Raw genomic sequence first — 16038 nt, forward strand, 5'->3', positions numbered from 1 at the left:
CGTTCGTCTTTTCCATTCGTTCGTATCCCATAATGTCCAAATATTTGTCGTATCTATGAACAATTACAAAAATATAAAATTGACGTATAAATAAATAATTAGAAATATTTTGCTTACACACATACACACATGTTTCAAATATGAGAAGAGATCGAAAAAATTTAAAAAAAAATTAATATAACATGTGCATATATTTTTATATTTATCATTATTTTAATAATGATGATAATATTCGTCACTCATCTTCTTTTTGGAATTCTTGAACAAATTATATATTCGTGTATATTTTTACCATAAAAATATATAAAACATAATTTCTGCACAATAGACATTTTCTAAATCCGGTATTTTCATATTTACAGTTCTTATCGCAAAACACAATGTAGAGTGATAAATCTTTTAGCAATTGTGAAGAAAAAAATATTTTTATTAACCATTTAAAAATGCTTAATAGGAATTATTTTTAATAAACTTGTAAGCGACTCAAAGCTAGGACAAAATTTTCGTCTTTAATAAATCGATGAAATATATATATCGATTATCTCCTTTTTTTTCACATAAAATTCTTATTGCAAAAAATATTGTTTCAGCCAGGATTTGAATCTGAAACTTCCTGTTTATCTTGGGTATCTATCGATTCAATCATATATTTTTGAATTCTGCTAACTATATTTTGAAACAACTATTTATAATAAAATTATTTTTATTTTTATAGTTATTCAGGAATTATTTTTTTATTGTAAAATATTTAATAAACTGTGCAGTTGCATTTTTTCTTTTTTTACTAAACAAGTTGATGTTAACATACAATTAAATAGCTGTATTTCGTTCGCAAGACATTGAAACAAAGTGAAAAATAAATTATAAAAAAAAAGATGCTACATACTTTTCAACAACAAAGGATACGTTAAGAAAAAGATGAATATTTAATATTTTTTAAAAATATAAATTTCATTGTTTCCAATCAAAATTACCTACAATTTCTATTTTCTTGTTTTGTTTAATCACATGCAGAAATTTCATACATAATACAACGATCTTAACTGTCAACTTGATGAAAGCAATCTCTAAGACTTATGGAAAAGGAAGAGAAATCAGTTTTATAATTTTTTAATACATTAACAATTTTTTGATTAATTTACGATTTCGATCAATAAATGCTATACAAGTTTGAAGGGATATGCAAAATTACATTGCCTTCCTAAAATCACATTGTATCTTTATACATTACTATTGCACTACGTAATTGTTATCTCTTCCATAATTTCCTTCTAATTACTTGTTCTGTACAAAAGCATAAAAATTCGGAGAGTACATCGGCAGCGTAATGAAAACACATCTTGGGATGATCGATATTCAATTACATATATGGCCCAAGATATATGAAATAGATTAATATGTGTTTCATTTGCACAAGTTAGAAATATAAATTACAAAATTGTACAAATAATATAAGCTTGCGCACGATAATTTACAGTCGTCAGCTAATGTGCAAATTCTATTTCATATAACGTATAAATTTTGTCAATCTTCAATTTTCTTAGTTATTTCATTAAATTGCGCGTAATAATCATGACCTATGATTATACATATAAATTATATTACACACACATATATATATATATATATGTGTGTGTGTAATATATATTTATATATATATATATATATATAAATATTTATATAAATATATATATATATATATATATATATATATATATATATATTTATACAGATCATGAGAAGCAATTTCGTATGCGCAATTCGTACATTATGAGCTGTTATCTTCAATAATAAATATATTTTGAGGTACTTAAAAGAGCATTTCTCTCTCTCTCTCTCTCTCTCTCTCTCTCTCTCTCTCTCTCTTTCTTAAATATATGACATAGGCCGCAAGATAGTATTAATTTACAAAGAAAGATTTCCAACTTGGGGAAATTTAAAAAATTGTGTTACTTGATAAAACATAAATAGTATCGTTATACGTTATTCTTATTTGCTGTCCGAATTCGCCTTAAAAGAAAAAAATAATCTTTAAAAACTCATTATTCGTTTCTTTTAATAAAATTTATCGATTAAATAATAAATTACTTCTTTAAAGAATTATAACAAAGGTATTACATATTAATATATCTTTTTTATATTGCTATAATTTCATAACAGCTTTAAAAAGGCTATGTAAGAGATTTAATTTGTCGCTGTTTTTCCGTATTCATTTGTTTTGTTCACTTCATATAAAATCATATATTTTAATAACTAATATTTTTCATGTATGTATGTAATATCACAAATTAGATTACAGGTTGTGTCAAAATATTTTACTTTGTATTCTCTTCAGAATATTTTTTGATTAACTAAATGTAGATGATTATATATTTTTCTTTATGTCAACTCATAGTATGATGTAAACATAGCCGTTGTACATAGTTGCAACATAAAATTGATCTGAATTTTATCTTATTAAAAAATATATAATTCAGAAAACAAATAAGGCGCGCATTTAACGTTTAATTTTTTAAATTTCCAAGTTGGAGATTTTTCGTTATTAGTTTATAAGATCTCATTAGGCACGTTATACATTTCCTAGATCCAAACAAAAATAAGGCGATGTTATCACGAGACGTATTTTACATATTCGATACTTTCACATGCTGAATCTATTTTACATGATTTTATAAAGTTAAAAACAATAAAACAATTTCGCTTTTCTGTAAACATGATATTTTCTAAATAGAAAGCCTTCGTTGATAACGTATCCAACAAACTTTAACATGAAGCATATCTAAATTGTATGTACAGCTTTGATATAAATATAAAAAGAAAATACGCTCCAAATTTTCCGTGATTATTTTGCCTTTAAAGATATCTTCAGTGTGAAAAAAATCTTTCAGTGAAAACGCACGGAATTAGAGACACTTTATACGAATATTTATACGTATGTGACGCGCACGCACACACACAACACACATAATATACATCATTCATTCATTACTTTATGCACACACTCATTCATATACTTTCTTTCCTATATATTTATAAATTTTAGTCATCAGTCTTCAGGTTGCAGTCTGTCAACAATTCTATGTACACTAAGGGAATATTTACAAGAGTAGGAAGTTTAGCTAGAAGAGTCCGTTTCTCATAATCACGTCATTACACGATCTTGATGCTAATGTTATCAATGTGTAGTTTTGACAATGTCTTTTTAACACGAAGAGCAGTTAAACGAACTGGTGGATTTGGATGCCAACATTCTGACATCATTTTGCTTAACGCATATAGAACCTGTGAGAGAGAAAACGATCCATTATTTGATTCGTAAAAAAGATAATTATAATCAGAAATTCGTTTTTTTTTTAAGGAGGTTGTTTCTCTTACCGCATCGTTATCCCATCTCGTTGGGATAACTGGACGTAATCGTTTCACGCAGACTACCAAACGCATATCCTCGAAGTCCGGATCGTTTGGTACGACATCGTGATAAGGCAAGGCGTAAGGCTCCACCATAGAATTCTTACCACCCGTAACACATCTCCTGCATGCTTCCCAAAATACGAGACCGACAGAATACATATCTGCCATTTTGAATGCATCGAAAGAGGATGTATTCAAGGTTTCATCCAATACTTCCGGTGCCATGTAGCGCCGCGTGCCCACTCGAGTATTTGGCGCGATGTCAATATCACCGCTCTCGCTATAAAAAGATAAATATCTCATTGTCAATTTGCATTTAAAAGAAGGATGCCAATGCTGTATTTTTGAACTTTAAGTGTCAACTGTTTGCGTACCTGAAATAACGAACGGCCAACCCGAAGTCAGCTATGGCACATTCTCCGTTTCTCTTAACTAAAATATTTCTGCTTTTAATATCTCTGTGAGCTATCGCGGGTTTCCCTTGCGTACCGAATATCTCGGTATGCAAGTGCGCGATACCAGATGCGATTGACGAACAGATCGTCAGTAGAGCCTGATGATCTAATACAGTTGTCTGCAAGTAATCGTGCAAGGAACCCCTATCATGATAATCCGTAATTAACAGCATTTGAGTCCAAGAGCCAGTTCCCTTGATGTCAGCAGCGATAAAGCCCAGGATATTATCATGTCTCATAAGGACAGTTTGATAGATCTCCGTTTCTCTGAACCACGAGGCCTCCTCTAACGTGAAGAAAACCTTCACCGCCACTTTTTCGCCACCTCGCCATCTGGCAAGCCATACCTCACCGTAACGTCCTTTTCCCACACATTGTGACATGGCTAATTGTTTCGCGATCGTCTGTTGTACCAAGAGCGGCAATCCCGAGCCCGATCCGCTGCTCTGATCTATCAGGTCTTTAAGAGTTCCTTGTGATTGCACCAGACACGGATCTCGTTCTTTCTTCCGGCATTTATGATACATGATTCCTACCGCTATCACAACGATCACCAAAGCCGCTGATAGTGCCACTACCAAGATGATTAATGGTGCTCCCGATGCAATGACCATTCGCGTATCGGTCTCCATAGTAGGACGTGACTTGTAAGTTATTTCGGGAAACAGATCCTTATTGCACAAAGCTGTGTGATTGCAGCAAATTATGCTCTTGTCTAAATAATGAGGAACTTGATTTCCCTTGCATTGCATGAAGCCACTCTCGGCGGGCGGCAAGCAACCGAACGACCATTCGGGAACGTATTCTCTCAGCTCGGAGTCCCATACCTCTTCCACGGCGCTAAAACAGTAACCTCCGGGTCGTAATTCGCAGGTCCCATTTTGCTTGCCGTCCGGGCAATGTCCGTCACAATAGCAGATGATGCCCAATACTGCAAGAAGAAATTATCGATACGTGATATTATTAGACGGTGTCAATTCTGAATGAATCAATATAGCATATACGCGGGAGAAGGACGCAAGACTCTAATATTAATCGCGTCTAGTCATTCAAATATATTTTATTTTTAGAACACGCATGTGATTCCTCCGAGATTTAATACTTGTTTTATAAGCGAGCCAAGAGCGGCAAAGTGGGAGGACACGCCGCTATGAAATTAGGTAAACGATGGCGAGATGCGTAGGTAAATAACTCAATGATAATTGATACGAAGAGGCCACGAGGCGAGGCTAGGCGAGGAGTCGAGCGGATTCGAGAGGTTGTTTGACAAGTCGTGAGATGTGTCGTGTAGGCGAACGACCGTCGTCGCGTCCCACGGAGAGGCGTATATCACGACAAAGAGAAAGGAGTGGTAGGTGCGTCCCGACTCCGGAATCGGGAATATCTTTCATAAGCGTGTTCGCGAGTTAATATAAACCATCGGGCATAATTTTCGACCAACCGATAATTTTCGCCGCTTATAAATTTCGCGCGCGCATAAAAATGTGATCGGCATCACGCGGATATTCCGTATTATCATCCGTTCGAAAAAATATTATCGTGTTAATAATACTATTCGTCATTCGTGAATCGTATCAATAAAAGAAAATGAGAAAATAATGAGAGAGAACACGTGTAAAAATTTGAAACGATGAGTTATAGGATCACTAAACTGAAGAGATGTCGCGATAAAGCATGTGTATTTGTAAAATGTACCAAAATTCATTAAAATGTGTCGAAACTCGCACGATTTTTTTTCTATCTATCGTGAAAAAAAGAAAAATAATTTTTCAGATCAAAATTGGTAACTTTTTATTTAGAGTATCATTGCATCTCTCTCTCTCTCTCTCTCTCTCTCTCTCTCTCTCTCTCTTATTGATCGATACTTGATCGCGCTTAAAATTCAAAATAGTCGATTTATCAAATCTCAATTATGATTCGTGGTGACGTAAAGCATCCAGAATTAGATGTGACTCCGAATTGAATCTGACAGACCGCGAGCCCAGAGAGGAATTGCAACGAGAGCATCCGCCTCCGTCACGGTGGCCGATAACGGCGAATTCGACGCAAACACGGTGTCACGTTTCTAACGAGTATGCAAGCGACGCGACGCAAAAGGAAAGAGAAAGAGAGAGAGAGAGAGAGAGAGAGAGGAAGAAAGCTCGAAACGCACTCGAAACGGGAGACACGCGCGCGGTCCGCGCGGAGGCTGCGCTTATCTTCCGTTACGGAATTACTCGCGCGCGTTTATTTTATTACGGTGACCGTTCTATTTATAAGTCGACGAATATCTGGATGACAGATTCGATTCTTCGCGCGCTCTACGTCCGCGCGTTTCTTTTTCTTCCTCGGTAAAAAGTAACGCTGTTTTCAATTTTCACATTAATCGTAAATGATCGGATTCCAAAAGACTCTAGCATGAAATATAGAAGGGGAGACAAAACAAAACACGAAAGCGATAACGATATGCGCTTTTCTGTCCTGCGCTTTTATCTTCTAGTCTGAGTCCCTGTCTGAGTCCTTGCTTAAATCCTTGTCCGAATCCTTCTAAGAAAATGACATAACTGGGTTCAATTTCATGATAATTTTATCGTTCGATTTTATGGAATTTAACCTGCAAGGTTACAGAAAGGTATCACGAGCATGCTTTGCAATAAAAGTAAATGTAAACAAAACGTAAAAGCAACGAATTATCGAGCGCCTCGACGACACCTTACTTATCCTTGCGTATCTGGAAACGAAATACAAATAGCTTTACGGAAAATATGTTTCTACGTCAACAGTATTCTGTCACGCGTAAGATCGTCGAGTGGATATTATCGTTGTCGTCACTAGCGATTAATGACCGCGATGTATGGGAACGCATAGATCTGGAAAAAGAATCTAAATCTAAGCGACACTTACATCGCGATCTCGGTCTTATCCGGATAAAGATAGTGACGGATTCAGAATCCTAAGTGCCCTATCTGTATTATCTGTGATAATCTTTTCAAACAATCCACGTCATATTCATACAAATCAAAAGAGATCTATGTCGTTTCCTAACTCTTGTACTTTTTGAAAATAAGCCTGACGAAATAAGACTGAGACTCTTTAAAAGTTCTTATCAGACCGAAGATTCGAATTTTAATCGGAACAGAAGAAAAAGATCAAGATCAATTCTTAATTTTTATTTCGTTATTCTTAATCCCCAGAGCGTAGATAGAGGTTTATATCACAATCGTAACTTTTACATTTGTATCCCGCCGAAGATGATCTTCCCCTCTCCTTCCATTAAGAAAGAAAAAAAAAAGAAAAAGAAAAAAAAAGAAAAGAAACACTTCTGACTTGCACATTTGTATCCAGATATCTTTGGAAAAAACCGTCTGTCACAATATTTCGAGTCTTATCGTCACCCTTGCGAGCGCTCTTAAAAAAAAAAAAAAAAAAAAAATCACGAAAATTCAGAGCGGCCAGTCCCGGGATTTTTTCTCAAAAGCGGAGAGACCTGTACCTCGAGTGTGCGCTTAATAATCGGATCTCCGCTCATTAAGCGCTTATCTGCTCGATCCCCGCCACAGGCGAGGAAAGCCGCGCGATGAACCCGTTTAGAAAAGTGTCGTACACACGCGGGTTCGCGTGTACGAACGCGACGGAGAGGCGGTAACGCGCATATCGGCTTTCGTGCGGCTTTCGCGACGCAATCGGCGCCCGTAATCGCGCGAAGGTTTCAATGAAACGCGCGAGGCGACCGTAGCCACCAGCTCTAGCCGCGGACTTTATCAGCGTGGCAAAGAGCAGTATCAGCGATAGCCCCGCGCGTCTATGAGAGTCGCGCCGAATTGCGAAGAACTTCGCCGGCGACGCTAGAAATGACGCCGGCGCGGCCGGCATTTCGAAACTCGGACATGTATTTCTCTCCCCCTCCTCCTCTCCCCCCCCCCCCCTAATCCTTTTTTTTCTTTTCTTTCGATAGTTAACGCACATCGACGCGAAGTTATGACGGAAATATCGAGAGTAATCGGGCGGGAAAACGACCGTCGGTATGCTATTCTTGAAGAAAAACAAGTTAATAATCCGCATCCGCTAAGGACGAGCGCCTTGTTAAGTCATCGTCTGATACGAATGTTCCACGCGAAATTAGTTTTTACCAATATAAACGTGTGGAAAAACAGATTGCGCAAATATTGGACGTGGGCTAACTTGAGTGAGTGAGAGAGAGAGAGAGGGAGGGAGAGCCGATTTATCATTTGTATAAGAGGACATTGATTTGTGCCCACCTCGGGTGTGAAATCTAACGTTATCTCTCTCCCTTATCGCACTGCCAATATTTACCAGTCAATAGAAGGTACGATTGTGATGGGGATTGTGTATTTCCGCTTGATAAGAGTTAAAATATCACCGATAAAACAGTTATGCGAGTTAATAAAAAGAAAGCTCTTTGATCTTTGATCTTATCGTCTCTCCATATAATTCCGTAATATTTATCTCGTATCTCCCATTATCGGGGAGCGCGATGAGGGGAGGGGGTTTTAATTTACTGCCGGCTTGAATCGAAGTCGTATGTCCTCGCATTCGAGGACAATTGATGCTGCAGCAAACGGCGACGGTTTCGGAGGCGGCATTCGCCTCCGATGCGCGCGCGTAGGAAACATAATACCCGGCGTCGCGCTGTAAATAATATCCGTCGAGGAAAGCGCGGCGCGAACTCACGCGCGTAGATTCGCGCGCGTGCACCGTGACACATGATCGCGATCCGTGATTTTCGCGGAAGGACAATCAGCCGTGTGCGTAATCCGACTCGACAAACGTGCGCGACGTGACTTCCGAGTAGGAAATCCCCAGCGGACGGAAAAGAAAGAAAAAAAAAAAAAAAAAAAAAAAAAAGAGACGCGACCCGTCGCCGACTCGCAGCATCCGAAAACGCAATTTTCGAAAACGAAAACTCGAGGTGAATAATCATCGAATCTCTCGATGCTACTAGGCATCCAGATTCTGAATCCTCTTTCACCGATAAAAGTGCTCCTAAAAGTGGCTTAATATAAGCTGTCTAGCTGATTATAAGTTACTCTTCTAGATACTTTTATCTAAAGATAAAAAGGGATTTGAAATATGGGTCTTCCATGGATTATTGAGCAATGTCGGACTCATTGTCAGATTCGGACAGCTAGCTATTTGCTTCTTTCGAAAGGTGAAAAAGATAATTGGAGGAATAGGAGTTCATTAAATGTCGATTAGTTCTGAGTAATGCGGTTGTCGGAGCGGGCCATAAACGGATTTTTATGTCAAACTCGAGTCCGAATTTCGGTGTCGCGCATAAAAATGAACGACGATCGTTTTCGCATGTCCACAGCCTCGAACTCTGGACTCACCAAACTCCCCATCCCGTGACGCTTCTTATTCCGGATTTAAACTATCGGGAATCTCATTAATCATTCTTTTCACCGAGAACTACTTTGTTATTCAGATCACCTAGGCGTGCATGGCGTTTTTTTTCCCTCGCATTTCGACAGATATCCTCTCAAATCACGGGGCTACGAATCTCGATCTGACGGCGGTCGTTTCCGGAATCACTATACTGAGGGAAAGAGTTCGTTGCATTGCGAGTAAAGTCACGTTACGAAACAGCATATTTTTATATCCCGGATACGGACTCTCGCGCGCTTGCATCGAGAAAAACCGTCTTTTATTCGCCTTATTCATCGTACGCACGATGTGCACGCGCGATGTCCTTGCGAGACTCGCGGAAAAAAATCGCAAGTCATACGTCACTTACGTCGCACGCGTGTGTCTGATCTTGCGCGTGTATATATATGTATATGTGTGTCTAACTGTGTGTATGTGCGCGCGCGCGCGCTAATGTGGAGAGAGAGAGAGAGAGAGAGAGAGAGAGAGTGCGGCGAAAGGAGAAAGGGAGAACGGATGGAGCCGGCCGCATTTTCAGCGCGAAATTACATTTAGCGTGTACCCCCAGGCATCGGGGGGAGGAGAGGACGAGTGTCATGCCCCGCTGAAACGACGGGGACGTTTATAGCCCTTTGATGTATTTCGAGCCCTACATGCGTTCGTCTGGGCAACGTAAACAATCTCTCTATTTCCCGCGATACGGACAGACGGAATCCCGGTATCTTCACGCAGCATTATTTAGCTAGTTAAAAGTGACCGTACGATTGCGTCGTTATTTCGTTTATCAAATACCAAATGCAGATCATGGTTTTTGACGTCAATGACCGTGAAATCTCGTGCGGATGGATCTAATGATAAGTGAATTGATTCTTTTTAAATGTTATAAACTCTAAGAATTCGATAATATTGCAAAGATCAATCGCTATATTATTCCATTATTATCCATATAAAAATTTTTTTAACATATAAATTTAAGCTTTTTTAGCTTTAAGAAGAAAAAATAAAGAATAAATTAAATTCAGATTAAAATTAATCTACATTGATAAAAAAAAAATGGACATTACGATCAAACTTTGATCATTAATTTAATTGGTGATGTAATATACTGTTACATCTGTTAACATGAATAAAATAAGCAATCTTTCATCATTTAATACATAAAAAAAATTCGATTAAAAAAAAATAAATTGCACATTCAAAAATTTTGCAATAAGCAATTTTTTGCAAGTAAGTCAATTAAGTTAATCAGAGTTTGATCAAAATTTCCCCTGATAACATATATTTTTATCAAAACATATTCGATAGTACAGAAGAGATATGTGCTTTTCTGCAATATTCGCGTGCTGTGATGTTGTTTATTCGCGAAATAGCAACATGATCTCAAAACAATCGAATATTCAGAAATTTGAAACATATCAATGTTTGACAAATAGTAATAATATAATAATAATTAATAATACAAATATTTCACAAATAATTAAGTTATAGACGAATATTTATCAATTGTAAGTATTGCTTTATTGAAATGTACTTTTATTTTAATATATCTTGCAAGAATTTTGTGTATTTTCCCGTTTCTGACGTCATGATCTGAAATAGTAGTGAATGAAGAGTAGTAAGATCTGCTACGTACAAAATATTCGAATATAATATGATATAATGTAGCCTCTTAAATGATGAAATCATTAATGCATGTCATTACTAAATAACATGACAAAATCATTATCGAGTGTTTACATAATCGGTAAAAATCGGTTAAAATGTTATGTACTTTTATATGTCAATAATTCATATATATAAAACAGCTTTTAAAATGTGTACCAATCCGATGTGCCGATGATGAAATTCGTTAGTAGATAAAAAGCACGCGCTACGAATCATTCAAATACGAATTCATGTTTTGGAGTATATTTATAACTCGCATACTATACAAGTATCGCAAATGTGCAAAGGAGAACGATGCTCAACGATATTTTTGTAATGAGACCCTATCTGAAGCAAGCGTTTCAACTTTTTTCTTATTCGCGATCATCATCCAACGTCTGAGGAAACGTCGGTCAAGCGCGGTCGCTGCGCAGATTAAGAAAAGAAGGTATTAAAAAGACGACGGTCATACGTCGTTTCAAAGGGTTAAAGTCTGGTGTCGTCGCCGCGACGGCGTCATCCCCCGCCGATACAGAATCGCGCGCGGCGATCGGTTGGTCCAGCACCAACTCTCGAGACTGAGAGCTCGTGGGAAAGAGAAAGAGAGAGAGAGAGAGAGAGAGAGAGAGAGAGAGAGAGAGAGAGAGAGAGAGAGAGAGAGAGAGAGAGAGGAAGGAAAAGTGGAAAAGGATCGGTGACGACGCGAGAACGGCACTCTCGTCGAGCCGACGAGAAGCGGCACGAATTCTCGGCACTGCTGGTATTTCAATCTCTAACCTCGGACGGCTAACCTCTCTCATCTTCGTCTTTCCCTCCTTTTCTCTCCTCGTCTCACCCGGACGTAAAAAAGTACGGCCGCGTGCCATCTCGAACGGCGCAGGAATTCCATCAGAGAAAACGCATCGGGTCGAGAGAACGGTGGCGGTTTTGTTGCGAGGAGAGACGTGAATGGAAATGTTGTATAGCGCTATCGAGCGGAATCGAGAGGGAAAAAAGGCGTATGAGGGTTACCGGAACCAATCGTAGCGGAGTGACACGGAGGTGGGTATATCGCGAGCCGATGGCTTCGTTTCCACGTATCTAGGGGTGCTTCCTCGAAATCGTGGCAAAAAGCGTGCGATACGATCGAGGGCGCGGCGCCGGGCAACGATCCTCGACGTTAACGCGAGGCGGCGAATCGCCGTCGGTCGATCTCGTCGCGCGGCCCGATCCGGGAAAAGAGACGGAGGCACACGGACGCACCGCGAGAAAGATGCGGAGAAACGGAGCGAAGAGGAGAAGACTCTCGTTGTCGGGCTGAACATCTGTGCGGCAGAAGGCGGACGGACGGCGGGGACCGTCGCGCGAACGTTTCTTGCGCGTCGCACGGACGCGATCCGCATCCGATCGATTCTCTCTCCGCGCGCGGCTCGTCGGCAGCGACGGAACGCGGCGCACCGCGCTTTCTCGCGCGTCTCATCTTCCTCGCTGCCATCGGCGGCAGCATCTCGCGTATATACACACTGACACGCGTACGCACGAGAGGACACGTACGTGATGGAAACACGCGCACGATACGGATCGCGGATGCGGATGCGGATGCGGTTCGCCGATAGCGTATCACACACGCTCTACTCACCGCCGAAGAATCTCGCGACGAACACCACCAGACCGAGCCAGAGACCATATTTACATCCGCGCTGACCCGTGCAGGCGGATAACGCAGCCATTTTCTACACTCGGGAGCACATACTTCACTGTGACGTAGAGCACAGTGTATCGGACCTCAAGGCGCAGGCCGCACTCGCCTCGGCTATCTTCGCCGCGAGGTGGTGGGGACGCCTCGCCGATGGTGGGGCGTCGGCTATGCATCTTCGACACCGCCAATGGAGAGCGACGATCGAGCGACGTGAGAACAAGCGAGATGACGATGCTCTAGGGTGGGAAACTGGAGGGAGGGGGGGGAACTCAGGCCTGTACTAAGAAACCCCTTCGCCTCGCTATCAAGAGTATCAGATTTTGCGGCGCGATAGAGAACCGAGAGAGACGCAATGACGAGAGTTTTCGGTATTAAGACGGATTATATACATGATTCTTCTCGCGTTCTGAGCGACGTAAAATGCTTTTCCACAGTAAAGTCAAACGTCGACATCTTGATTTTATCATAAGAAATATGACTTTGATGTTAAAACAGAATAGTTCTCTGTATACAAAGTCTTTCTGCGAGCATTTTTTTATGAATAAGTTTCTGACGTATATATTTTTTCTGACTTTTTGCAATAGCTTTATAGATTTGTAAGATACTTATCACAGTCATTAGTAATATAATTAAATTAATTATCGATTTAATAACATAAATGTCTCTTTAATTCCAACTTTGTTGCGTTCAAGATCGAACAATAATTGAAAGCAATTGTGAAAGAATTATAATAAAATTTACAAAAACATAATCAGACACAAGACCTCGCTAAATGACCGATAAAATCTTTTCTATCTAGATATATCTTCAATAGCAATAGCATGGGCGTATCCCAGGAGTTTTTTTTCGGGGAAAATGTTATCATTTTTGTTAGCATATAAACAATTTTTTACTTTAATGTATTGCTCTTTTGAATATTTGAAGCTTAAAATATTCTTTTCGTTTCTGGTTTTGAATGGAAGAAATTGAGTTTTATAAATCTAATGTTCATAGTTAAATTATCATACTTAAAATGAAAATAAACACATCTCTGAAGTTTGGTGAAAGCAAGAAAATTCTAGTGTAATATAATAAAGAACAGATCTTAAATTATACACAACCTTGACAGTCATTATTCACTTTGTTATATTACCTCGAACGCGCATGTCGAACTGACGTTACCGTAAAAATTAAGCAGCAATGTCGCTCTTGATTGCTCGCTATATAAATAAAATCAAGCGGAAAGGAAGAGAAGGGACGAGTATCGACCTTCAGGTGGCTTCTTCCTTAATCCTCGAAAGTGTTAGTTTGTGCAAGAAAAAAAAATTTGTTACCGCATCAAACTGACTTTGCATATTTCTTCGTGTACCCGAAGTTTATTTTTCTAAAGCCGATTACCTTTCTAAGAATCACTCTCAGACATCTCTCAGACATCTCTCGGGTGAGACGTTTCGAGAGTTTGCGCGTGACGAGTACGGGCCTGGCGTCGTCGTCGTTGTGTTGTCAGCGGGGAAGTGGACGACGGCGCCCTGCGGGCGCCATCATGCCGCGAACGGCGGTGTGGAGATCTTTTCCCATCTCTCTCTCTCTCTCTCCCTCTCCTTTTCTCTCCTTCCCTCTCTTTCTCTCTCTCTCTATCTTTCGGACAGATCGCGATACTCGCCTCCTCCCCGGCGCGGAAAGGCGCGAATGTCTATGCGCGGCGCGTTACCGCGGAATCTAGAACCCGGCTAGAATCTGGAATCTTTTTCTCCTATCCGGGATAGCGGGATAAGCGCTTTGACCACATACTTTTTCCTCTTCCACCCTTTTCCCGCTTTCAGCCGTATTTGCATGCTCCTTGACTGCGAATTGGACGCGGGCCGAAATTGCTGCGAAAAAAGTATGAATCGCCGAGCGAATGTTTTCGTTGCGTTACTCTTGACGTACGCATTGCTACAATCTTACTCTTGCATCCTGTGGTACCTCTAAATTCAAGATATTTTTTTGAGATATTTTTTTTAATTAAAAAAAAAATCTCAAATTTAGAGGAACTATGCGATACAAAAGTGTAACGCTAAGAAACGCAGTGCGAGTAAACTATCGATCTCATTTAATGTTCATCGATAAAGCGAGTTTCTCGCGAAAGGGACGAGAGAAGGATGCGAGATGAGAAATGAAGAGAGAGAGAGAGAGAGAGAGAGAGAGAGAGAGAGAGAGAGAGAGAAATGGCCTCGATGAAAAATTATGTTCTGCGAAGCGTAACACGCGTAACCCGATGCGCTTCTCACTTCGAAGAGAGACCGAGTCCCTTCGTTCGGTTATATCCCTTACACTTATATCCCGGTCCTTCTCCCTCTTTTTAAACCGTGCAGCTTAAGCCTAGTGTCAGACTACACTTCGAAGATCGAGGGTTGGCGGCGGGCCGAGTCGGAGATTCAGAATTCAACCACTCGGAACAAAATGGATCGGGACCTCGAATGCGAGTCTCTCCAATTTGAAATTCTGGAGCTTCGATCCGCGCGGTCCGATGCGGGCCCGACGATATTCGAGACGGAGAAAGTGCGAGGAGGCGCAATCAAAGGGAACGGACTTGTATTTCGACAGAGATCGGAAGAAGAGCGAGACGGTTTGCGATCGAGCGCTACGGGGGTGCGCACCACGCTGCGCTTTCAAGTAGCGATTGGGTACACGATTGCATCCACTTGCATCTTCGCGGCCTCGCCCGGCTCGACCCGGCTCGGCTCGACGTGCGAGTTATACCGCTATCGATATCAGATTACCGGTTAATTGCCGGCGGCGCGGCGCGCTCGGCCCCGAGGATTGTTGCGCTCGAACAGTAATATTTCACGCTTCAGGAGGGCGACTCGCTACCGCCTTCGGAACGACCTGACGCCTAATTACGCGGCGTGACTTCAACAGGGCCCGGCGAGAGCAGCGGGAATTTTACGTCTGTTAATAAAATTCGCCTCGACACATGTCGCAATCATATATCGAATCGAAGCGTGTAATTTTACATCGCATAATTTCGATGTTCGTATACATCCTACGTAATAAAATTATTCCCGTTGCACTAGAAAGAGGTGCGCGAGCAGCCTTTGAAATATCCGACGCTCCACGTTTTCCTCTCCTGTTATACGTAACTCGAATGGAAGCAAAAAAAGAAAAAAAGAATTTGTAACGCCGCGCTCGGACGGTGAATAAGGTCCAACAAAAGGCGCACTGTTCGCGGGAGAACAAAGCCCGTGGTAATTCTTTCGGAGCTGCGACAGCTGCCGGGTTATTGCGGCCAAAGAGGCGCGAAACGCATCGGGATCAGATCGTCGTCGGGCGACGGCGACGACGATGACGACGGTGTTATCCGGTTACAAGCCGCTGCCCGCGCGCGTAACCTGTTGCGTGTATCGCCCGCGCGCGGAATCGCGCGATCCAGATTGAAGCGCGACCGAAGCGCGTCCCTCTTCTCGCGCTTAAAGGCGTCAGTCATTATATTTTTAGAGATGATCTTCGGCACTTTTATGGAAGGAC

At 40.7% G+C, this 16038-nt stretch overlaps 1 protein-coding gene across 1 annotated transcript; it reads right to left on the reverse strand.

Annotated features, from left to right (window-relative positions):
* Positions 1 to 925: 925 nt before the first annotated feature.
* Positions 926 to 12770, reverse strand: tkv (serine/threonine receptor kinase thickveins). Its single transcript, XM_011645309.3, has 4 exons — positions 12493 to 12770; positions 3786 to 4797; positions 3376 to 3691; positions 926 to 3282 (listed from the first exon to the last, which is right to left on the reverse strand). The coding sequence occupies exons 1-4, from the start codon at positions 12581 to 12583 to the stop codon at positions 3151 to 3153; spliced, it is 1551 nt and encodes a 516-aa protein (XP_011643611.1). The 5' UTR covers positions 12584 to 12770; the 3' UTR covers positions 926 to 3150.
* Positions 12771 to 16038: the final 3268 nt, after the last annotated feature.

The sequence above is a fragment of the Pogonomyrmex barbatus genome, unplaced genomic scaffold (genome assembly GCF_055798465.1).
Source record: "Pogonomyrmex barbatus isolate J1 unplaced genomic scaffold, ASM5579846v1 scaffold12, whole genome shotgun sequence".
NCBI lineage: Eukaryota > Metazoa > Arthropoda > Insecta > Hymenoptera > Formicidae > Pogonomyrmex > Pogonomyrmex barbatus.

Excerpts from the sequence above, each read along its gene's own strand:
- tkv (XM_011645309.3), bottom strand. The coding sequence starts at position 12,583 with ATGGCTGCGTTATCCGCCTGCACGGGTCAGCGCGGATGTAAATATGGT. Across the intron at positions 3,692-3,785 it reads TTGGCCGTTCGTTATTTCAG|CGAGAGCGGTGATATTGACA; the intron begins GTACGCAAACAG and ends ATCTTTTTATAG. Across the intron at positions 3,283-3,375 it reads CGAGATGGGATAACGATGCG|GTTCTATATGCGTTAAGCAA; the intron begins GTAAGAGAAACA and ends TCTCTCTCACAG.